General features: G+C 45.4%; 1 protein-coding gene across 2 annotated transcripts in view; it reads right to left on the bottom strand.

Annotated features, from left to right (window-relative positions):
• Positions 1-2388: 2388 nt before the first annotated feature.
• Cilk1 (ciliogenesis associated kinase 1) overlaps positions 2389-24156 on the bottom strand; it is a 59148-nt gene continuing 37380 nt past the window's right edge. For both annotated transcript variants that reach the window (XM_036192001.1, XM_036192000.1), the window contains exons 6-14: positions 19183-19315; positions 17459-17630; positions 15190-15357; positions 12414-12725; positions 9772-9968; positions 9516-9664; positions 5555-5683; positions 3627-3749; positions 2389-2700 (exon numbers count right to left, since the gene is read on the bottom strand). In XM_036192001.1, coding sequence (XP_036047894.1) covers positions 2546-2700; positions 3627-3749; positions 5555-5683; positions 9516-9664; positions 9772-9968; positions 12414-12725; positions 15190-15357; positions 17459-17630; positions 19183-19315 — 1538 coding nt within the window. In that variant the 3' untranslated portion in view covers positions 2389-2545. The remainder of the gene's footprint in view (positions 2701-3626; positions 3750-5554; positions 5684-9515; positions 9665-9771; positions 9969-12413; positions 12726-15189; positions 15358-17458; positions 17631-19182; positions 19316-24156) is intronic.

The following is a 24156-nucleotide window of genomic DNA, read 5'->3' as shown; positions in this document are numbered from 1 at the left end:
CTATCAAACCCACGTCCATTGTGTGCTTTCTACACGCCCCTCAGAATCAAAGTGCTTGGTCAAGTGTATTTGTGAGTCAGATTCTCCAAAGCATCGATTATTTTCTGATTTTAGGACAGACAGAGCCCTTTGGAAGTCACTATTAATACATCAAAGCAATCGTTAACCAATTTATTAGGTTGGACTCTATGGGAATGTCTGCATTCACCTTACTCTTTCAGGCTACAAAGAATGATCATTTCCTATGGTTTGCTTTGCTGTATTTTGGAAACTCTAACCAAAAGAGTCATTTGGGCCCTGGGAGAACATGAGTTGATATCCCGTTGAGGCTTGCTATTGCACTTACATAAGGAAGGGAACCACGAGAGGAGGCAGATGTGCAATACAGAGGTGGAAGGAAGGGGATCCTCTGCATCGTTCTGTCTCCACACTAGCTTTGTCATCTGCAAAACTGCTGTAAACATTCCTCTCAGTGGAACAGCCTGTCCAACAGAGGTCTCACTCTTGAAAGAGACCACACGAGGTGGGGGTGGGGATGTGGCACAGTTTAGACAGAACATCGTGGTAATTGTGACTTCTCAGGTAAGTTGAAATTCTCCCCTAAGTCTTCCCCACTCCTAAAGTTGTCCTGAGAAGTTGGCTCGGATAGTTGATGAGCTGCCCCTAGTCAGGTGTGGAGAGCTGAGCTGAATGTAACATTCCTTCTCAGTTAAAAAATAAAATAGCATGTTGGCGCACGCCTTCAATCCCAGCACTCAGGAGGCAGAGGCAGAGGCAGATAGATCTCTGTGAGTTCGAGGCCAGCCTGGTCTACAGAGTGAGTTTCAGAACAGCCAAGGCTGCATAGAAAGACACTAGGCTCTTTTGGTCATTCATGTTGGCAGGGATATAAATTTAATTGATTGTATTAACATATGTCAGGAAAATTTTTACAATAAAACAATGAAAAATTATAATAAAAAGGTACCTTTGACATAAAAAGGCTTCCCTTTTAAGGGATTTTAACAATTGGATTTTATAAAGATTTTACATGTGTTTATGTCAGTGGGTGGGTATCTACAAGCATGCAGGTGCCTATAGAGGCCAGAAGAGGGCATCGGATCCCTTGGAATGGGAGCAGCTGAGTCATCTCAGTGCAGAGTTTTTAACAATGGAAAAAAGCATGGACCCCAGGGGTGGGAGGGAGCCTCCTCTCTGGCTCTGGGGAGGTAGGTGTAGACACCTGCAAGGGGCTGCAACCTCCCCACCTGCCTCCATGGCTCGGCTGGTTTTGAGCTAAGTACTGTTTTCTGCATCTTTAGTCTGCTGCAGGTGAGTCGGGGATAGTGAAGGCCGGAGGAAGGCTTGCTGGCATTGCTGTGGGTGGGTGGGTGGGTAGGTGGGTAGGTGGGTAGGTAGGTAGGAAGGTAGGTAGGTAGGTCCTCCTGGCTGATAGGCCCTCCCTATAGAACAAGGAAAGCTCACCTGAACAATGCCTGGTAACTCCAGGTCCTGCCATCTCCCTCAGGGTCTGCCCAGCAGAGAGCTGGCTGTCCCTGCTCAACCCTCCCTCATCCTCACCGCCAGGTGTGCACTACTTGAAGCTGGAGGCCAGTGGGGATTTTAACCAGTAGAGAGCAACCTTGTCAGTCAAAAAAGGAAAAAAAATAGAAATGTGATAGTTTAGTATGATTATGCTTGGTTTTTATCTGGATATTTGCAACTGTATTTATGAGTGTTACAAAATTTTGAAAAATTCTTTGCTCTGGGGGCAAAAATAAAGTGAAACAAGCCGAAATAAAGTGAGAGTTTCTAGTAGAACAGTAGTATAAAGGATGGTAGATCAGGGCTGCTAAGCATGTAACAATAGCCCTGGGTTAAAACCAAGCATGGCACCACTCAGGAAGCCAGAGGCAGGAAGATCAGAAGTTCAATGCTATCCTCAGCTACTTGGTGAGTGGTAGGCCAGCCTGGGCTACATAAGACCCCGTTTCAAAACAACAACAACAACAACACAACTTCTGCCCCCAGAACAACCAATACAAGCTGTTAAGAAAAGCAGTGGATGGGAGGCTTTCCTCAGATTAGTCCAAGAAAGCCTAAAGTACCGAACGAGCCACATTTAAATGCAGCTCTTCACGATATTCGAAGATATTGAGTACATAATCCCTTCCGGCACAGCATTAAACTGCACCCTGTCACAATACTGCATCAATATTATTATATATTTCAAAATCTGTATAAAATATCATGTGGAACAACAAACAAAAGTTACTTAATCTTTAAAAAGTTCATTACAAAGTTGACTGTATAAAATGCTAAAACATAATCCATATATACAAAATGCTGTTGTTTAAGAAAATAATGAGACCCAGTTTTAGAATAAAATAATTTTATACAAAAAGAGGGTATTGCATTCAAATCAATATTAAAAAAAAGCTTTTAAAAGAAATATTGAAATGTGTTAGTTCAGAACAGCTGTAAGCTTGGGTGCTTTTACACCATCATGTGGTTCTGCAGGTGCAACGGAGTCAGGTGAGGGAGGATGGCCTCATGGCTGAGACCGTCACCGACGGGATGGGTACTTGGAAGACCAGTCTATCCTGCCGTGCACAGGCTGGGCGGCTGGAGGTCGTGGAATCAAGCCAGGAGTGCTCCTAGGCTGGGTGTGAAAAAAAGGCCTCCCCGGGTGAGGTCTCAGGGCCTTCAGGGAAGAATAGCCTGCAATGGAAGACAAATGCTGAGCTGACCCCCGAGGGAGCAGAGCCAAGGGCAGGATAAATGTCTGCAATAAATGTCTGCAACGTCCAAGAGGAACACTGGCCTCCTCTGCCAGCCCCCTGCAGGCAGGAAGAAACCCACAGGAAGACTTGTCTAGTCGAAACCCTCTCCCGCTCTTTTTCTCTTCTCTACAGTCTGTCAGCAAATCCTATTGGCCCTCCATCCCATGTAGACCCAGAATGTGGTGGATGTTATCAACTGTTGACAACCCTGGCCCAGGCCACGGCTCCTGCTTCTAACTTGGCTCCCATTTCGTCTCAGGACAACAATCAGCTGGAGGGCATGGTATGCAGACAAAACCCTCCAGCAGATTCCCAAGATCAGCCAGTGACAATGTACTTCAGTGCCTGCTCCAGGGGCTCACTCTCCAGGCTCTCCTCACCCCTGACTTCCTTTAGCTACTCCCTGTGTCTCTTTCTTGTCCCCATACATTTTGGCTTCTTCACTGATCCCTGGATTTGCTAGGCCTGACATGCTCCCAAGCCCGTGTATGCAAGTATCCCATGCCATTCACAGTGTTCGGGTGCTCACTCACTAACCTCTTCCCTATCTTCATCCCCGTGTCTTGCCTGCTTTGTTTTTTTCCTTACCATTTATGAACATCAGACTTTAGTATATATAACTTATACACATGCATTTACGTCATATAAAAGCAAATGGGAAAATATATATATATATATATATATATATATATATATATATATATATATATTTACATTTATTGAATTCACATATCACCTGTAGAGTACGAGCTCCCCTTGGACAAGGAGTACTGCTTGACTTGTTCTGTCTACACTGTTCCTGCCACAAGGCAGCTGTTTGGTAACTACTGGATTGCCTTACAGATTATTCGAAATGCAACTCACCAGGGGAGGGGTCGGTGAGAGGTGCCAGGTGTACCCTCTGCATAACAGAACCGATTTCTTTCTTCAGGAAGGAAGGGATGTAACCTCCAGTCAGTCCGCTGGAACTCGTAGAGCCTGAGCCAACTGAGGTGTGGAAAGGAAACTCATTACTACTACCAAGACACACGCCATGAGACCAAGAGGACACAACAGTTCGTTTTTACAGTCTGGGGAAAAAGAAGGAGAATGAGGAGAGTCCTGAGAACGAGGCCCCCATACCACAGTCAGAAAGGTCAGCAGGGCACAGGAAGTGCCTTCTCACAGGCAGCATCTAGGCGGCCGGTGTTAAACTAAACAAGGCACATATTTGATAGTTTCCATGTCCACCCCCGCCCCCCAAATTGGTTTACCTGTTCTAGAACTTTCTTTTCCTACTCCATCCTATGGACTGTATTATTATGGTATTTGTACGATGTGTGTGGGGGGTGAATGCCATGGCAAGCACATGGAGGTCAGAGGACAGCAGTGAGGTCAGTTCTTTCTTTCCAGCTTCACACGGGTTCCAGGAATTAACTCAAGTCTCCAGGCTTGCACAGTAACGACCATTAGTTGCTGAGCCATCTCACAGGCCCCCAGTAAAAACGTCCTAAAATTCATTGTTTATGTCTACCTGCCATTTCTCTCTCCCTTTCTTTCCTTTCTGAGGCAGAGTCTCACTACAGAGCCCAGGCTAGCCCCAAATGGGCAGTCTTCCTGCCTTAGCCTCCTGAGTGCTGGGATTACAGGTGCGTGCCATCGGCTTGTTTATATCATTTCCATTTGAAGGTGCACACCCTCTAACCTGAAATGCTGATTCCAGCAGAGGACCTGGTGCCTGTGTGCATATCAGCATGGATACAGAAGTGTCCACCTTGGCCCCTTCCAAGGGACAAGCTATAAATAGCCATGTGCTTGTTGAGAAAACAAGGAATAAATAGTGATCCAGTATAATAATGAGTCATGGCACCATAGAGCCACACATAGCATACTCTATAATTTAGGGTAGATAGTTATATTTGCTACACATATTATTCCTTAAAAGGAAGTGTTCATATAAACTTTAAAATATGGAAATCTCACTGAATTTTTTTACATGTTTTTTAAATGCACAGGAAAAGTTAACACCCAATCAGGCCTGGGGCAGGGCAGGGTGGTGTGGTGTGAGGTGGTATGGTATGTTGTGGGGTAGGGTGGGGGCGGGGCGGTGTGTGTGTGGACTCAGCTAGACTCTCAGCCTCAAGTGTGTTCTTAGGTGGCATGATGGGTACCGGGGCACTGTATTCCCAAGTGAACCCTAGTGGAAGAAGGTGAGGAACGGTGAGGGTTAGTGCGTACTAGGAGCTGTGGAAGTGGAACCAGCCCTCAGCAAGGGCTGTGAAATAGCATGGGGAAACTGTCTACTGGGAACCTGGCCAATCAGTTTGGAGGACTTCATTTTTTTAAAAAAACGTGTGCCCATGGGGTGGGGGGGGGGGCGCCTGATAAGCTGTCCATCTTCCAATCAAAAGGGATTCTGATTCCGTGGGCAGGGCAGATTCACTAGTCAGAAAGTCCAGCTGGAGCAGAGAAGACCAAACCAACATTGACTTTAGGAGCCAGGTGCCCAAAGCACACCAGGGCATCGGGGTCAGATCTGCTAGGTGTGTACACTTACTTTTGGCTTCTCCCTGGGGGAGGGGGCACTGCTCCATACCCCGTCTCCCTGGAGGACAGAACACTGTGGGAGCTGGCTGAACCCCAAGGGCTACTGTTAAGAAAGGGAGCGAGCAAAAGGCAGGGAAGCCCAAGAGATGCCTGTCACTCAGACCAGAAAGGCCTCATCCCACAGTTCTCTATGTGCCCTTCCCCAAACCCCAAAGCATCCTGAGAACCTGCCTCTGGTAACTCAGAAGGTAATAACCGTTACTTGCCTGAAGTTATTTTGCTCACTACTGATACTGTTCCTGAAGATTTTCCAGACAAACCAGAACTGGACCATGGATTTGATGGAGGAAAGTCCTTGCCTGGATTTGGGAGCACGCCATTTCTTATATTTATTCCTAGTAGAGAAGAAAATGAGCTTAAAATGCAAGATAAACCAGACAGAAAGACAGACAGACAGACAGAAGCAGTGTTACATCTCGTAATGGAATATTAGTCAGCCCTAAAAAATGGTATCTTGCCATTTGCCGCAATATGGACTTTAGAGCAGGGGAAACAAGCTGAGACACAAAGAAAAAGATTGCATGATCTCACTTATTATATGTGGAATCTTAAAAAAAAAAATCAAATACACAGAAATTATAAAACAAATATCTAGATAATTGAAAAAAAACCACCCCCTCCAAAAAAAAAACAAAAACAAAAACAAAAAAACAACAACCAAAGAAACCCAAGCCTACAGTTGTTTCCAGGGGAGTAGGGACAAAATGGGAAGTGGGAAAATTATGTCTGAGAACTGAGCAGAATCTGTTAGTCAGCATGACTTTAAAAGTCTATTGTCTAAGGACCACAGGGAACAATTGAAACAACAATATGAAACCTTTTCTAAATTAGTAGATTTTTGCTATGCTTGCCATAAAAACAAACAAATAGTGGTAACTCCATGACACAGTGGATACTTTAATGTGTCACTGTTAGGTCCAAAGCATCCCTACCCCCACCAGTGCCACTGACAATGCGGTAAATAAATCAGTCTGGGTTCAGCTCAGGCTGGATGGACTCTGACTTGGCAAATAGAAGGCTTGCAGGCAGATAAACAAAAGAGACATGAGAAGTGGGTTTCTGTTTGTCAGGAAGAGTCACTACTTCCTTATCCCACAACAGTAGACCACCCCAGCAATGGGGCATCTAGTCCCCTATACACCTGTAACACCTATCAAAGTCTCCAGACTGGCTCCTTGGTTGTTCTGGCTTGCACCCCTCTCCCACCCCGCAGCTCCCTGCTTCTTTTAAAACTGGCAAATCTTTCCCACCTTTTGCTATTCTCTCTGATCTCTAAGAAATGGCCATGGCAGTTGTGAATTTCCCCAAATAAACAGCTCCTTCTACTTATGGAGTGGTCCGGTCTGGTGGTCTCGCTGCACCCTTGCTGTGGTGGTTTGAAGAGGAAGGGCCCCCATGGCTCATAGATTTAAATGCTTGGTCATTAGGGAATACTTCTACTTGAGAGGGATTAGGAGGTGTGACCCTGCTGAAGGAAATATGTCACTGGCGGTGGGCTTCAGGGTATCGAAAGCTCACGCCAGGCCCAGCGTCTCTCTCTTCCTGCTGCCTGCAGATCTGGAGGAAGAATTCTCAACTCCTTCTCCAGCACCATGTCTGCCTGCATGCCCCTGCCAAATTGATAAGGGACTAAACCTCTGAAACTGTAAGCCAGCCCCAATTCAATGTCTTCTTTTATAAGAATTGCTGTGGCTGGGGCTGGAGAGATGGCTCAGGGGTTAGGAGCACTGGCTGCTCTTCCGGAGGACCCAGCTTCAATTCCCAGCACCCACATGGCTGCTCACAACTGTCTGTAACTCCAGTTCCAGAAGATCTGATACCTTCACACCAATGCACATAAAATAAAGTTAAATAAATTATTTTAAATAAAAAAGAGTTGCTATGGTTACGGTGTCTCTTCACAGCAATAGAACATTGACTTAGATACTTACAGTCAACCTAGTACGTTTCTTATTATTTATGTGTAGCCTGTGACATTATGTAAGATGATTTAATCAGACATAGCCAGGATCATTTGAAATGTAAAATAAATCTTATGCCAAATTTCAAAAATAAAAGTAATACAGAACACACGAAATTTCTGTGGTAGAAAACGCCCCCGGAAACTGATGATGTCATCCAACAGATGCAGAGGGAAGAGGACATCTTTGAGTGGAATGCATTGTCTCATTTGTGGGCAGTCTGAGAGGTTTTCTTATGCTACCACTAACAGAGCTGCCCACATCTTGCCTTTCTGGCGCTCTCCCTCAGGAGGACGCCTTCAGCACTCCTAACATTTGAATCTGCCCTCTTCCCAGAGGACTCCTTTCCTGTCGCTCAGTGAGGTTCTCTCCACTCCCCACCCCCACCCCACAAACGTCCCTACCCCACGCTCTGTAGCCTTTGGTTTCTTTTCGTGTCTGTTCTCTGAGGTTCCACCTTCTCACATGGCCTGCACCATCCTTGATGGTAGCTGCTGCTGACTTCACTGTGCCAACAAGCCTCGTGAACTCTGCCTCTTCCCACGCAGGGCCACCCAGGACAGAACACAGCGCAGCCTTGCAGCTGACCTTAAGGCAAACCTCCAATGCTCCATGTTCCTGCCAGTGCCAGGCTCTGCAGCCATTCTTCTGATCTGAAGCTCACACTCTTTCTTATCTCCATCCCAGCTGTGAAACAAGTCTGTAGTCCCTCGTGCCTGGAGCCTGCGCTTGTCACCCAGGCGACCATCAGCGCAATGTCAAACCCTGACAGCCTGCCCGGATTCATCACACTCCCGACCACAAGTGAAGACTAATGCATCTGGAGGCTTTACTTCGGACTGTACTCCCAGACTGGCTTCCCCTCCTCTTACCCAGGTGACAGCTAGAGCTTGCTGGCCCTAACTGGAGACTCATGTCCTCCAATTAAGAGCTTTCAAGGATTTGCCTTATCTCAAAGGATGAAATTCAGCTTGGTGTGGTAGCGCATGCCTTTAATCCCAACACTCAGGAAGCAGAGGCAGGAGGATCTCTGTAAATTCAAGGGCAGCCTTGTCTACATAGTGAGTTCCCATATAGCTAACGCTACATAGTGAGGCCCTGTCCCTAAAACAGCAACAATAAAAAACCCACACCAACCCAAAAAATCAACAACAAAAAAATGAAATCCAGATTTTTTTTTTCAAGGTCTTCAAAGATACCTCATGCTACACGCTCCATCCCTCCAGCTCTCTGCTCTGCACACCCTGGTCACTGCGCTGTTCCTCTCACAGGGTAAGCCTTTCCTGCCTCTAGGGCTTTGGGCTTGCTCTTTCCATGGCCTGCTGTGTTCTTCTCTTGGTTTCTGCACACTTGGGTCTTTCTCATTTTCTGGTGCCGAGCCATTTGCTCAGAGAAATCTTTCCTGACCACTATATCGTCATCTGTGATGACTACATGCCAAAGTCTCACTGCGAGTCCATGGGTACCACTCATCCTCATCTGCAGGGTAGTTCCACGACGCCACCATGAGGCTGCAGTGTGAAGGAGCTCCCTGGAGCCGTACAATTGTGGAAGGTGGGGGTGGAGGGTCCTGCTTCATTATAATATTCTCAGTGCTTAGCACATAGTGGGTGCTTGACACAGATGGTTGAGTTAATCTGTGAGTGGATGACAGTGTAAGGCTGGGATGTGAAATCTGGAGAGAGGCTTGGGCACTTAGCAAACCTGCCCAGAAGGTGTAACTAAACTCCTACCCTGGGTTCCTGAGTGCACAGAGAGAAAAAGACAGGCTCCAGGCATGCTGTCTAGTTGTTGCCAAGTCATTGAGTTCAGAAGCTCAGCTCATGTTTTCTACACTAAGTCTCTCATCTCAGGATGCCAATGTAAGATAAAAATGCAAGGCCCAGATATTCTATGATGTCCTCACCAACTCAGAGGCCCATGGGTGCTGAGCACTCTAACCACAGAGGCAACAGAGCATGCTGTATGAGGCATGGTTGGGGCGTGTTAAGAAATTTGGATTTCATTTCATGAGCAATGGCTAGATAGCTCTGAAAGGGTTTTTAGCTAGAGGAGTTACATGATATGATCTATACTGTGTATCACGTCGGGCACAAGTAGGGATGTACTTGTCCTCTGAAAGAGAATCTGTAAACACATGTGACCCCCGGGACAAAGACTGGCTATTGGTGATCGGAGGCCAGGCACGTGCGCCCTTCTCTGTTACCAGGCAGGTAGCGAGAGTGCTTCAAGTAGAGCTGCTTGGCTGCAGACCGCTGGGTTGGTGTGTCTCTCCTCTGGGAGGAAGCCTGGGTCGAGATGCTAGTTCCTGTACCCACTGGCTCGGATGGCTTCAGGTCCAAAACACTTTCGAACCTGAATCAAGAGAACGTGGTTTAAGTCAGGACATACTGGTGACGCACCAGCAGAGAGACACTAGTGGCCCACGCCAGCTTGCTCCCAGGGTCAAGCAGCACACTTGCCTGCAGAGGGGGTCGTCACTCTGCCTCTTCTTGTTTTTCACATCGATCCTGGGGAGGGAGGAACTGAAATCTAAGTCATCCAAGTCGGCCCAATCGTCGGAGCCCTTTGTTGACCTGGAGATAAGACCCCATCTTCTCCGGCTCTTTGGCTTGATTTCACCATTTTTGTGTTCCAGGCCAGCTAGGATTTTCTGTGTCTACAAACACAGGAGAAGGAAAAGACAAAGCAACATTAACAGGGTTCGTCTATCAATAGCCTGTGCACGTGTTTGAGAGTGTCAGTGTATGGAGCAATTCCAGGTTCCAGTGTGTCCTGCTAAGGAAGAGGTGCTGACAGGAACCTGAGGCAACAGTCCCGTGAGCATCCACAGTCAAGACTAGACAGCAATAAAGGGGCACATGTGTGCCAGTGCCCAGCTTGCTGTCTCCATTTATAAAGCCCAGTGCCAGCCCCTGAAATGGTACTGTGCACACTGAGGGTCTTCTCACCTCAGATAACCCAAGTAAGAAAACCCTTGGGCTGGAGAGAAGGTGCTTCAGTTATAAGCACATACTGTTCCTGCAGAGGACTGGAGTTCAGTTCTCAGCACCTACTGAGAACTCAACACTTGTGTACACACACACACACACACACACACACACACACACACACACACACACACACAATTTTACATAACAAAAATAAATCTTAAGAGAAAAAAAAAAAAAAGAAAGAAAACTCCCTCCTAGGCATGCCCACAGGCTAACCTAATAGAGACAATTCCTCACTGAGACTTAGTCTACATTGTATCAGGTTGACAATCAAAATTTACCACCATCAGTCCGTGGTGGCGCATGCCTTTAATCCCAGCACTCGGGAGGCAGAGGCAGGTGGATCTCTGTGAGTTCGAGGCCAGCCTGGTCTACCAAGTGAGTTCCAGGAAAGGTGCAAAGCTACACAGAGAAACCCTGTTTTAAAAAACCAAAAAAAAAAAAAAAAAAAAAAACCAAAAACCAAAACAAAAACAAAACAAAACAAACCCAAAACCCAACACTTACCACCACAGGAAGTTACAACTCTTCTGACATATTAGGAAGACGGCTAAATTCTAACTTGGGACTTTGCGATAGTAGATAAGCGATTATTGCCAAATCTTGGTCACCCTGCTGCATCACATCAAACAATATAAACAATGGCTTCTCAGTGGCCTGGGAATTATCTCCAATATAATCTTTACGTACAGAATTAGTACAACAGGGGATTTCCAAACAGGCCACTTCCCGATCTTGACAGGGGGTAAAGTGCTAAGAGGTGGAAGCCCACAGCACTTTTTTTTTTTTTTTAAATATGAAAAATAGTCTACAGATAGAAGATGGCTTCAGCTCCTTAGGGTTTTCAAAACACTGTCACAGGCATTAGGAGCTTCTGTTGTCAAGAACAAACTGGTCTGCGGGAGGGGACATAAATTAAGATCTTCTTCCTCAGATGAAGAAACTGACCTGTAGGGATGAACAGCAACAATATGCCCTGTGCTTTCTGAGTTCTATGATGTATTAGTTAGGGTTTCTAATGCTGTGAGAAAACACTGTGACCGAGAGCAATTAATGGAGGAAAGGGGTATTTCATCCTGCTCTTCCAGTCCACCCCTGAATGAAGTCAGGGCAGGACGGAGCCCAGGCAGGGCAAGAAACTGAAGCAGAAGCCATGGCAACTTTCTTGCTCCTCAAGTCTTGCTCATGTTGTTTTCTTATACACCAGCTGCCCAGGGGTGGGACCACCTCTAGTGAGCTGGACCCTCCCACATCAACCACTAACTAAGAAAATGCACCTCAGGCTTGCCCACAGGCCAATGAGATGGGGACATTTTCTCAACGGAGGTCCCCTCTTCTCCAACAACTCTAGCTTGTGTCAAGCTGACATAAAAACATGCTAGCACTCTACATATTTTGGAGAGATGATATACTAGGTACTATTCTAAATTCTCCTCAAGTATTAACTGATTCAGGCTTTAAAACAGTATTAAGTAGACATTATAATTGCTTCTATTTAGCAGGTGAGACAATATGGAGCCGAGAAGCCAGCTAACTTGCTTCTGTTCCAAGCTGCTGAAGAGCAGAACTCTGGTTGCAGCTTGCCACCCTTCCCCCAGTGCTGGTTTGACTGAGGCTGCCCGCGGACTCAGATGTTTGAGTGCCTGCTCGCCAGGTGGTAGTGCTGTTTGGGCAGGGTGGGGAGTGTGACCTGGCTGGAGGGAATATGTCACTGGGGTGGGTTTGGCAGTTTCAAAGTCATGCACCATTCCCGGTGTGCTCTCTTTGCTTGCTGTCTGCAGCTCGAGCTGTGAACCCTTAGCCTCCTGCTGCGAAGCCTTCGTTCCGCCATCATGGGCTCTGACCCTCTGGAACCATAAACCCAAATAAACTCCTTCTCTGGGTTGCCTAGTCACGTGTTTCATCAGAGCAACAGCAAAAGCACTAATACGGGAAGGGCAGGAACTGAATTCAGACCTTATATCAAGGCCTTCTCACAATGCCATGGTACTGTGGAAATAAACGTCTAAACCTTATGTACTGAGAAGGAAAATATTTCACACAATGTTTGTAGCCAGAAGAGAATTAACTGAGCAAAGAAACTAGTTTCCTTGTAGACCCTCGACACCTACTGGCTGCAGATTCTTATTGTGGAGGGACGGGAGGAGCGCTGGGCTTGGCTTGCCCTCCTGAAGATGGCTGAGCTGATCTGTCCTGGAGGCTTCACCCTTGTAGGGGTACACAAAATGCTGAGGGGGCTGACTGGCTTGGTTTGGTCGAGAAGAAATCAGTGTATGTGCCTTGGTTGGGGGCTGGGCAGGAGGGGCCGGCTTGATGTAAGGAGGTGGGGCTGTCTTGTCTTGGACATCTTTCTGAGGTTTTCCTGAATCCTGTGTGACGCTGCCCAGTGGGTGTCCAATCTGGAAGTAAGGATATCGAAGGGCCTGGAATGACAAACGAGGCATTAGGAGGAAAAGTCCAGAAGGGACAATAAACAGCATCATGATCAATGCTATAGGTCGTGTGACCGATTCACTACAGGCTTTCCGTCCAAACCTCCTATAAGCCAATCTGTGCATTGGTAACCCCTTTCTGATTTTCTGGATCTGAGTTCATAAGAATTTACATATAACCTGCAGTACTTAAAGTTATTTGGATAAAGCGGATGGTATGAATCTGGGAATGGGGGGACATGCCTATAATCTTAGCACTCAGGAAAGTGGAGGCAGAAGGATCAGAAGTTGGAGGCTAGACTTGGTTAAACAGAAAGTTCGGGTCAGTCTGGACTACATAAGATCTTGTCTCAAAACCATCCATCCAACCAACCAACCAACCAACCAACCAACCAACCAATCAACTAACCAACCAACCAATCAAACCAACCAAACAACTAACCAACCAACCAAACAAGCAGGCAGTAGTAATCTCTGCCGTTATTCAGGTTGTATTGTGTGAGTACAACATACAATACTCAAACCTCCCACAAAGACAAGGGTTAGCTGCTAGTAGTTATAGATAATTGAGTTTCCTAGTTAACCAAAGCATAAATCTTAACGTGCAGAAGCTTACAATTCTTTATGAAATTCTATATGTATTCCCCTGGATTTGTTAACGGAAGTCACTGAAAATAACAGTATCTTCTTAATGGGTCTGGAACCTAAGTTATAAAAACATCTATGATGATGATGATGATGATGATGATGATGATGATTTTTTTTGTTTGTTTGTTTTGTTTTGTTTTTTGAGACAGGGTTTCTCTGTATAGCTTTGCGCCTTTCCTGAACTCACTCTGTAGCCCAGGCTGGCCTTGAACTCATAAAGATCTGCCTGCCTCTGCCTCCTGAGTGATGGGACTAGAGGTGTGGGCCACCACCACCCAGCACATCCATGATTATTATATGCAAGTGCAGACTCAGAGCCAAACAATGTGGACCGTGCCAGAGTCCAGGACTCTGGCATGTAACTAGAAAGAATTATCTGTAGCCCCTGGCATTTTGTAAGTCTGATCTGATTTGGGGATATTTTTGGCTTTTCTGATATCATTCCTCCCTTGGGTTGGGTTACAGGAGCTTTATTGTGATTTGTTTAACTTAATATTTTATGGGCATCCTATAAAAATAAAGTAGTTCATCAGAAATTTTCCTTGCTACCCTAAAACCATTGGTGACTTTTACCATCAGAAGTGCATGCACTTTCTAACCGTGTCTGACCAGCCAGTAGTTGCTGGCACCAGGCTGAGGCTGGCTCTTTAGGACTTCGAGAAAGAACTTTTCCACCCCTGAACCATCCCAGCTGTCATCTCTGCAGCTACCACAAATTCACACTGGCACTTTCTTCTGATAGCTCTGCCCTTCTGTGCTAAAAGATCACAGATCATCATCTCTGGTTAGAAATGGTTCTCTATTTGATGCTCTGAGCGGTGTAATTAATTGTTCATGAGTCAAGCTGGCAAAACCAGGCCTGCAGGAGGCCGCTGAGTGACACGGGCACCTCAGCTCTTTCGGGTACATTTCACAGTTTATCAGTGCAGCCCAGGGGAAGGTGGGCGGAAAACATTCAGAAGCCCCGCCACCTGGATTATAGGTAGCTGCACTACCTGTACCAATTACTGAATAAGTGGTTAGGGAAAATCATTCCAACTTTCTAAGATTTAGTTTTATTACCCACAGAAGTGAAAACAAAAGTGTTTACCTCATGGGCTCCTCGCTAGTTTGAAATCACATAAAACATATCATGGCACGTGCCAAGTACATGAAAATGCCAGCCGCAGTTACATGCCTGGCTGCATCTGTCTGCCATTCTGTCCCTGCTGTCTGTCCATGAGTGGGCTGGTTTCCTAAGTTACCTTTCAACACTCAGGGCTGGCTCATTGCCAAACTACTGAATGGTCTTAACTCACAGAGAACATATCTTAAACCACCTCCAAAGACAGACAGACAGACATATATTTCATTTCTTTTCTGAACTATTCTTTATTCTTGGACAATTTTATGGGTTTTTTTTTTTTTTGTGTGTGTGTGTGTGTGTGTATCTGTGTGTGTATGTGTGTGTTTTGAGACAGTTTCTCTGTGTAGCTCTGGCTGTCCTGGAACTCCTCTGTAGACAAGGCTGGCCTTGGATTCAGAGATGTGCCTGCCTTTGCCTCTTGAGTGTTAGGATTAAAGGTGTGCACCACCATGCCCAGCTGGCAATTATATATATATATCAATGTTAATATTCAATCTAAATAACTATTTAATATTAACTATTTTAATTATGCCCAACAAGTTTCAGGTTACCTTAAATTCCTCCAGTTCATAGGAGTCAGTACTATTTTCAGCCATGTTAACAAACGTAATTCACAGAAATACTCAGAGTGAGGTAGAGATTTCCTAAGAAATGCTTTGGATAGAAAAGAAACAGGCAAACCTGACTAGCGGTCGGTCGTTTCTTGGGATCCCACTGGAGCATGTCTCTCAGGAGCTGAATGGCTTCACTGCTAGCATTTGGAATTAGCGTCTTTAAGTTACTGGGTATACATTGGGGCCAGAGGAAATTCATGGCACTTGACAGCTGGTAGCCTTCGGGCCAGTCAGTCTGCAAGAGAAGACAGGACATGCTGCTCAGACGGTGGCTGTGTGGGGTTAGGAGTCTTCCACATGCGCCCGTAACCAAAGGCAATTGTCCCCGTGACTCTACTAGACAGGTGTATGTGACGAGGCCCACGGCTACCCTAACACAGACTACAGTGCATGAAATCTGAGAAACGGCAGGAAAGACAGTGACTTGCCACCAGCTTAGCTGGTTTTATAACCATTACAGAAGACTGTCCATCTTGGGCGAACTGGGGAATGAAGTCCATAGCATTTTCCCTGCTGTGCATCTGACACATGGGTTTTAGAAACTGCTTGTATGGTATTTTTAAGGGGGAAGACAAAATAAAAATGCAGTAAAACAAAATACCAATAGATCTGTGACACCCCATGTGTTAACTATATCGCCGATGATTGTAAATATTTATGTTGAGAGGACTAGCCGAGACACAGAGGTCCTCTCCACTCCCCACCTTTTCATGCATCACATCTGTGGAGGCCTGGAGGCTGGAGTGAATGGTGGGAAATCTGAACAGCCAGGCTTGAGGCTTCTCCAGTTCTGACACTACTGTTTTGTAAGGCATACCCTGATAGAATTTTGACCTCTCCCTAGAGCCAACTGGTACCGTGTATATCATCCACTCAGACAGTTCCTGTGTGAATGCCGAGTGTTGTTGAGTATCCAGAAATAATTCAATATAAATTCTTCTCTTAAAAATGTCATGGTTCTTAAAAGACAAAAATAGGGTATAATTTTAAAGTATAATAAAAAAAAAGACAAAGGCCCCAGAGGGGTAGATAATAGACACAAAGAGGAAGGGGGCCAGCAGGGGACTTGGAAAACCCTATCATTAATGGGGTGGCAGTAAACAATTAAAAACCAAAATGAACTTCGTCTAGCATGTTTAAGGTCCTAGGTTTGATACCCAGTGCCACACACAGACACATATACACAAATACACAAACTAAAAAAAGGAGGGGGCAGGGAAGGAAAATGAAGATTGAATTCACAACAGCAATAGTACTGGGAGCTGGGGAAAGAGACACAAGACAAATCTATTACAGCAAAGACCACAGATACGGCGGAGACTGGAGAAGCCGTGGGGAAGAGCGTCATTGAGTCTGAAGGAGGAAGAAGGGATCTTGATGGTCACTAAAGAGACATTCACTCAGGCAATATACGGAAATGGGGCTATTCCAGGGTACAGAGCTGCCAGGCTGTGCCCTGGAACGAAGCAATGAACTGAGGGACCGGGGGATGATGAATACTTCCAAGCAAAGACCAGATTACAACTAGAGTTGTTTTCAAGGAAGGAGAATCTAGTCACAGACTGAAAGACAAGCTGGAGGGAAAAGCCTGGAGGATGGGGTTGGGGGGTTGGGGTGATGTTGGGGCAGAGTAGGAGTGGGGGGCACGGAAGGGAAGCAAGCAGAGATATCCATAGTTCCAGCTCCAACTCTGCTGTGAGTCTGCAAAGACAGACAACCTCAGCTGAGCATGGTGGTTACATACCTTCACTCCCAGGAGTAAAGGAGGCAGAGGCAAGTAGATTGTTGTAAATTCCAGGCTAGCCTGGGCTACACAGTAAGACCCTGTCTCAAAAACCCAAACCCAAATCAAACAAAAAAACTGAAGAGCTATATGGCACTCAGCCTCAAGACTGGCCCTCTAAGAACTATGATGAGACCACATATAGAAAGAAGAAAGGAAGCATGGTGAATTACCAGCCCTGTGCTTGAGGTGATGGAGTGAGAAGAAAGGCCCCGAACAGCTGCTAAGATCTGAACAGTTATAATGGGGAGAAGCAGGGATACAGATCGCCTTCAGAAGGCTTGGGAGACCTAACTGCCCATATGAGTGGAGACATTCTGTAAGGGGTGAGATGATATTGAGGGAGGGTAGAGAGATCTACGGCAAACACTCTAGCTGTAAGCAGAACGAAGGAGAGAAGCTGGCCTTGCTAGAGAACCTGGGCAGAGGAGAATGGTCAAGGTCAAGAGAGAGATTCTAGAACAGTCTTGTGGGTTGGCGGTGCACAGCACTGGGGAGGGCAGAGCAGGGAGCTGCTGGCTTTGGCTCATGAGCCTTTGGTATATGCCATTACCTTCTTTGGTGTTCCCAACACTTGGCAAATTTTGAAAATCGTGTCAATTTCACTGGCCCCAGGGAAAAGAGGCCGGAGGGTGTACACCTCTGCCATGATGCAGCCAACTGCCCAGACATCAATGGGGGAGCTGTAGTTGGTAGATCTCAGGAGTACTTCTGGAGCCCTATACCTGAAAAGACAAAGTTAACAGCTAGCTGTTGCTTCTACTGGTCAGAAGGTACATTCAATAACAAGTAACTCTTAGTTAAGGGATATATTTTTCCCTAAATGCAATGTGGTACATGGGTTTACAAGGACTTGACAACTATCATGGCCAGTAACAAACAAATAATAGTTTTAGGGCTGGGAGAGAGGTCAGTGGGAAAGTGAACTTAGGTGCAAGTATGAGGACCTGAGTTCAAATCCCCAGCACCCAAGTACAAACCTAGGCATGGCTTACTGTGCCTGTAACTCCAGCATTCAGGAGCAGAGACAGAGGATTCCATGAGCTTACTGGCTACCCAGCCTAGCCAAAAAGGTGAGCTTTTCAGCTCAGTGAGAGACCCTGTCTCAAGGGAATAAGGCTGACAGTGATAGAGGAAAAGAGTGTCTTCCTCTGGCCTCCCCATGGGTGTGAGCACCTGCACACTCATGTGCATGTACCATATACACACATATACCATACATATACTCCATGTACATATAAAAGAAAGAGAGTCTCTTCCTCTTCCAAGGTCTTTAAAGAATTCTGTGTGTGTGTGTGTGTGTGTGTGTGTGTGTGTGTGTGTGTGTGTGTGTGTATGTGCACACAAGGCCAGAGCTGCTGGATCCCTGTGGAGCTGGAGTTATAAAACGTTGATTATAAGCCGCCTGATGAGGGTGAGGAACTGAACTTGGGTCTTCTTCAAGAACAGGACAAAACTCTTAGTGCTCAGCCATCTTGCTTGTACACAGGAATCTCCTCTAGCATCTTTCGAAACACAAGGACTTGGGTAGGAGAAAAGAGAGAGCAGGGAAGAAGGATGTGGAGAATCTAGCCTCAGAAAAGATTCTCTACAAAAATTATTTATACAAGGGCTGGAGAATTGGCTCAGCCATTAAGAGCACATGTTGCTTTTGCAAAGGAACCAGGTTCAATTCCCAGCACCTACATGACAGCTCACAACCATCTGTCACTCTAGTTCTAGAGTATCCAACCTCCATAGGCACCAGACATGCACATGGTGTACACACACACACCACCACCACCACTACCACCACCACTACCACCACCACCACCACCACCATGGGGCATACACACATATATATGCAAGCAAAACACTTACACACATAAAATAATAAATCTAAAAACTTGAAAAATTATTTAGACTTTGGACAGCACAATGAGTTTCCTTTTAAAATTGTTCAATACAAGCTTATAACTTCATTCAGTAACAAAATATCTGCAGTGTTTGAACTATTTTTTTCCTTTTGGTGAGAAATTAATGCTTATGGTTAATACTGTCCTCAGTATAAAGTTTTATTGTTTCTGTTGTTTTGATTTTTTGAGACAGGGTCTCACTATGTAGCCCTGGCTAGCCTGGAACTCACTCTGTAGACCAGGCTGGCAATGAATTCACAGAGAACCACCTGCCTCCTGAGTGCTGGGAATAAGAAGCGTGTGTTACCACAGTTAGCATTATAAATTGTATTTCAAAATGAAAGAAACACAACTAAATAATTTTGAGAGAAATAGCACTTACCATCTAGTAGACACATAGTCTGTGTATGGAGGTCTTGATCGGATTTCTCGGGCCAATCCAAAGTCTGCAATTTTCACAAGTTCTGGTCCCATGCAGAGGAGGTTCTCGGGCTTTAAGTCGCGGTGGAAGAAGCCTGCAGAGACAGTGAAGGGATCCGCATGCGCCCAATGCATCCACACGCATCCACATGGACCCAAGGCATCCACATGCACCCAATGCACGCTCCTTCCTACTCGGCTCTTGACAACGTTGGTAACAAACGACCAGCCCTTCAGACTTCTTGCGGGGCTTCGTCATTTCCTTATACAAAATCAATCCCAAGTTGATCTTCATACATCTTTCTTACAAAGAAGTCTTTTTAAATACTAAAACTTGTGGGCCGAGATAACTGCAAACCAAACTATCTCAGGGAGAAAAATTCATTCCTATCAAGTCAGCAGAAAGAAGTTGAGAGTAAAACTATTTCAAAAGACAATAATTTTTATTGACATTCAACAACATATATATATATATAATTTTTTTTTTAAGAGACAAAGGATTAGCTGGGTGAGGTGGCACACACCTTTAATCCCAGCACTTGGGAGGCAGAGGCAGGGGGTCTGTGAGAGCAAGGCTAGCCTGGTCTACAAAGAGTTCCAGGACAGCCAAGACTGTTACACAGAGAAACCCTGGTCTTGAAAAACCACACACACACACACACACACACACACACACACACAACCTCTTCCATAGCCTCTTTAAATAATTTAATAAATATGATCTTTTTTATTCTACCTACAGAGATAAGTGCATTTTCTAACTAGGGAGAGAACTCTGTTGTAAAGGACCTGAAAAACGTGCATGATGCCCTAGGTTCGGTCATCCATACTGCAAAACATATTTCCCAATACTGATCACCAGTTACATAGAGTGTGTTTCACTCAGGTGAAATTCTTCATTCCCTTTAAGTTTACTGTATTTATCTGCTGTGGAATAATCCTTTTGTACACTGTAAAAATTTGTCACTTAGATTGGTTTAATAAAAGGCTGATTGGCTGGGAGCTAGGCAGGAATTATAGGTGGGACAACCAAACTAGGAAGATGATGGGAGAAGAAGGGTGGAGTCAGAGGAGACGCCAGCCAACCACTGAGGAAGCAGGACATGTAGAAAACGAGGTAACAAGCCATGAGACACGTGGCAAAGCACAGACAAGAAGTATGGGTTAATTTAAATGTAAGAGTTAGTTAGTAACAGGCCCGAGCTATCCGTCGAGCATTTATAATTAACATTCAGCCTTGGAGTCAGTTATTTAGGAGCAGCCTATCAAGACAGGAAAATTCCTCCAACATTTATCCCCACGATAATGTACATGTGTTCCTTTTTATCTGTATCAATCCCAGTCTTAACCATTCTCCAAGATTTATTGAGTTGCCCTTTGTCAAAGAAACCATCTCATAGCCAGGTGGTCATGTCACACACCTTTAATCCTAGCACTCAGGAGGCAGGTCTCAGAATTCAAGGCCAGCCTGCTCTACAGAGTGAGTTCCAGGATAGCCAGGGCTACACAAAGAAACTGTCTCAAAAAACAAAAACAAACAAACAAACATTTCACATTCTTTCCTTCTGTCAAGAAATATTCAGAGGCCATGCCAACTAACGGGTTGGGCTCTGTGGATTCAGAGCCACCCAAATGTCATGGTTGTTGGCCTTTGCCTTCACAGGTAGAATAGGTCTTTACCCTGATCGAAATCTGTAAATTACCCTTTACAGATATGATCACCATTTTCACTAAGCAGAGGGAAGCCCTTTAATGGTAAAGGCCTTTTACAATTCTGAATGCCTTGCATGCAAGAAAAAGCATGGTGGTCTCACAACATAAGATTGTTGACTGGACTGAGGGTACTACATGGTCCTGTTGGAAGAATGAAGGAACTTCACAGCAATGAATCTACATGAACCAAATATGCAGGATCAGGAGAGTGGATCAGAGCTGTGGGGAGGACGGAAGAGAGGAAGTCCTAAATGACAGCAACTGAGACCTGAGCAACAAGTGCAATGTCTCAGACGCAGAGCGGGGACAATGAGGGCTCACTGAAGGATGTCCACACCACACAGCGCATTCCTGAAGCACTAAAGCATTAGCCAAGGCTATTTTCCAAGCTTGCCTCTGCTCTAGCAGGAAGTGACTGCGATGTCAAAATGTGCTATATGCAACGTATGCTGGAAAGGAGCAATGGTTTAATAAAAGGACATTCCTCTATTTTATCATCCTGGGCTTAGCATCAGGTCAGGTTCCAAATGCATAACGATGGATCTGCAGACCAAGTGGCTGGCTTAGCTGAGTACAATTAGAATCGAGAACCCCATGCCTACCTGAAGACAAAGGCACAGAAACAATCGGAGGCATTCAAGGGGGACATGGCAGGAGTTAGAAGTACTTCCTTCACAACCCAGGGCCACCTGCAGTGCACATCCCCAGGAACTGAGATGAGTGTCAGGTCTGGGTTAGACAAGAGACAAGCACACAAGCTATTTTACAGTGTTTGTGTATTTGCAGGTGTAAGTTCATGCGTGGGTATGCGCACACTGTGAAAATACTTTGAGATTCACTTAAATTTCACTGCTTCATCTTTATGTTGCTGCTGTCCTGACAGGGGCCCAACGGCCTTCCATAGACCAGTTTCAAGAATCCTAACCAGATTTGTAGTAAACCAAATATAAATAATTATAAGAACCAAACTTGAGGTTCTCAGGTTGAGAAACTCAGAGTGATTCAATATTAGTCAAGAATGGCCTTTCCAATAAAGGAAAAACAATCTGGCTGACATAGACAAATCCAGATGGTTTATTATCAGCCCAATAAAATAGATTATCTCCCCACCAGATGAGCGACGTCTGTTCTACGTCTTAGTATAACTGAGTCACTGTGTTTGGGACCTTTATTCTTACAAACACCTGCCTGTTCTCAGAGGGCCTGACTGTATGTACCCATCTCGGAAACAAATTAAGAATTATGCAGTTATTAGAATTATCTTCGGTCTACATACCTAGGATAGTTTCCAGAATCCTTGAAAACCATGAGATGATGGTTTCTCTACCTAAAAACACAATGCTCTAAAACCTCTCCAGTGAAAGAAGAAAAGGCAGGAATCATTTTTCTTCCTCAACAGATGGGAAAACTCGGTCATGGGCGGGGGGGGGGGGTGGGGTGGGGTGGGGGGGTGGCAAAAAATTGCTCACAATCCCACCAAAAAATGTGTCGCAATGCAAGAGTGCCCAGCACTACACTCTCCCTCTCGGCTCACACACCTAAACCTTGATTTGTGACTTTGACCTTCTCAATGCCATATCAACTCTGATTCTCCTAGCAAACTTTCCCTTCCTCCTCTAATTGGGGTAATTATTATTTATACACTTATGTGGCATTTCTCTTCTAGTGACTCATCTGTCCCCAAGCCTCCTCCACCCACAGCGACTTCCTCTGGCACCATCTATAACACCTACATCAGCTCTCATCCTCTCCAGGTCAGTTCATCCTGTCACACTGGTGCTCACACAGCATCGCTTGTGCACTCCAGACCTTTTCTGTGTCCCACTGTGATTCATGCTAAGCACCAACACTCTCCTCCCAACAGACAGGCTTTATCCGTTCCCTCATGGCTTACGCATCTTAATTCTAGTTCCACAGAGAACGTGAACATGACTCAAAAGGGGAATGAAGATTCAGATTTCTTACTTACCCCTTCCATACTTCATCTGTTTTAGCAAAAGTTACTATTTCCATTCAAAGAGACAATGCAGCTTAGGATGTGAATGTGCAGACGCCCACAGTCATTTAACCCTCTGGTGCCTGAGTTGCCTCATTTGTGAAATAGAGACCAGCATACCTCATAGGCTTATTTTGCAGGATGAACACATTGTATCCATAAAACTTTTAGAGGGCAGTGCTGACACAGGAGCATCTTGCAAGAGCCTGTCGTTATGAGGATGGCTATGAGAAAGTTCTCTGGTAACCTCCCCAAAGCTGTCAATGTGGGCTTGCATACATGATGTCATTTTTTTGTTGTTGTTGTTTTTGTTTTTTACAGATAAGAATGAAGGCTTGTGAGGTTAGTGACAAGTGCCATCTGTGAGGAGGTAGCACTGGAGCTCTGCTCCGATTCCTGCCTGGGTCTGTGCTCTACTGACATGTGCAGCGTGGCCCCTTCTTCCTTCTGCCTCCCCGACTTGACAATGGGAATCCTTTTAGCCATGCCACCGAGGCATCGTACAACAGCGGAGTGCTGCCACAGGAAGAACCTTTCTGTTCAAAACAGCCTCCAGAACACAGAAAAAGACCCTTCCTTCACTTAAATTCAGGATACCGCCTGCCTGCTCAATAACAGAAGGACTTTCCTTTTTATTATGCAAGAGGATTTTCACGAATAACTTCAAGGAAGAAAGGAAAACCAAGGAAGCCTCAAGGAAGGCTTTCTACTCTTTATATTCTATTATTGATGATGCTGATTAACTAAGAGGAAGTGATTAAAGAGTATTTAAACATGAATTTATGTAACGCATCTTCCTGCTGTAAAAGCCATGTTAGATAATTCTCGCCTTCTTTCCCTTCCTCCCTCCCCAAGTTCCTTCCTTCCTGGAATCTAAACCTACAGTGTTTATATTAAGGAAAAAAGTAGGCCACAGGAGCAGTAGCACACAGACAGGAGAAAGGCCACGTCAAGGTCACACACTTATGACACTGGTGAGGCCCAGAGGCACGCATCACCTCTGGGGCAAAACCCTGCCCTCTAAACTACCAAATGCATTTCCACTACCTGATGGGGAAGTGTGCTCTGGACAGCTACAAGGGTAGGCGAGGAGGAAGCATACAATTTGTGCTATATTCCTGACAGGGACACGTGCTTTGGCACTGTTCAGACTGTGTGGCCATGTGTTTACGTCCCAGGGGGGAAACCTACTCAGTGCCATGAAATATGGCCATAGCAACTGCATGC

The sequence above is a fragment of the Onychomys torridus genome, chromosome 7, assembly GCF_903995425.1.
Source record: "Onychomys torridus chromosome 7, mOncTor1.1, whole genome shotgun sequence".
NCBI classification, from domain to species: Eukaryota; Metazoa; Chordata; class Mammalia; order Rodentia; family Cricetidae; genus Onychomys; species Onychomys torridus.
The sequence above is the reverse complement of the archived record's forward strand: the minus strand, read 5'-3'. Positions and strand labels throughout refer to the sequence as shown.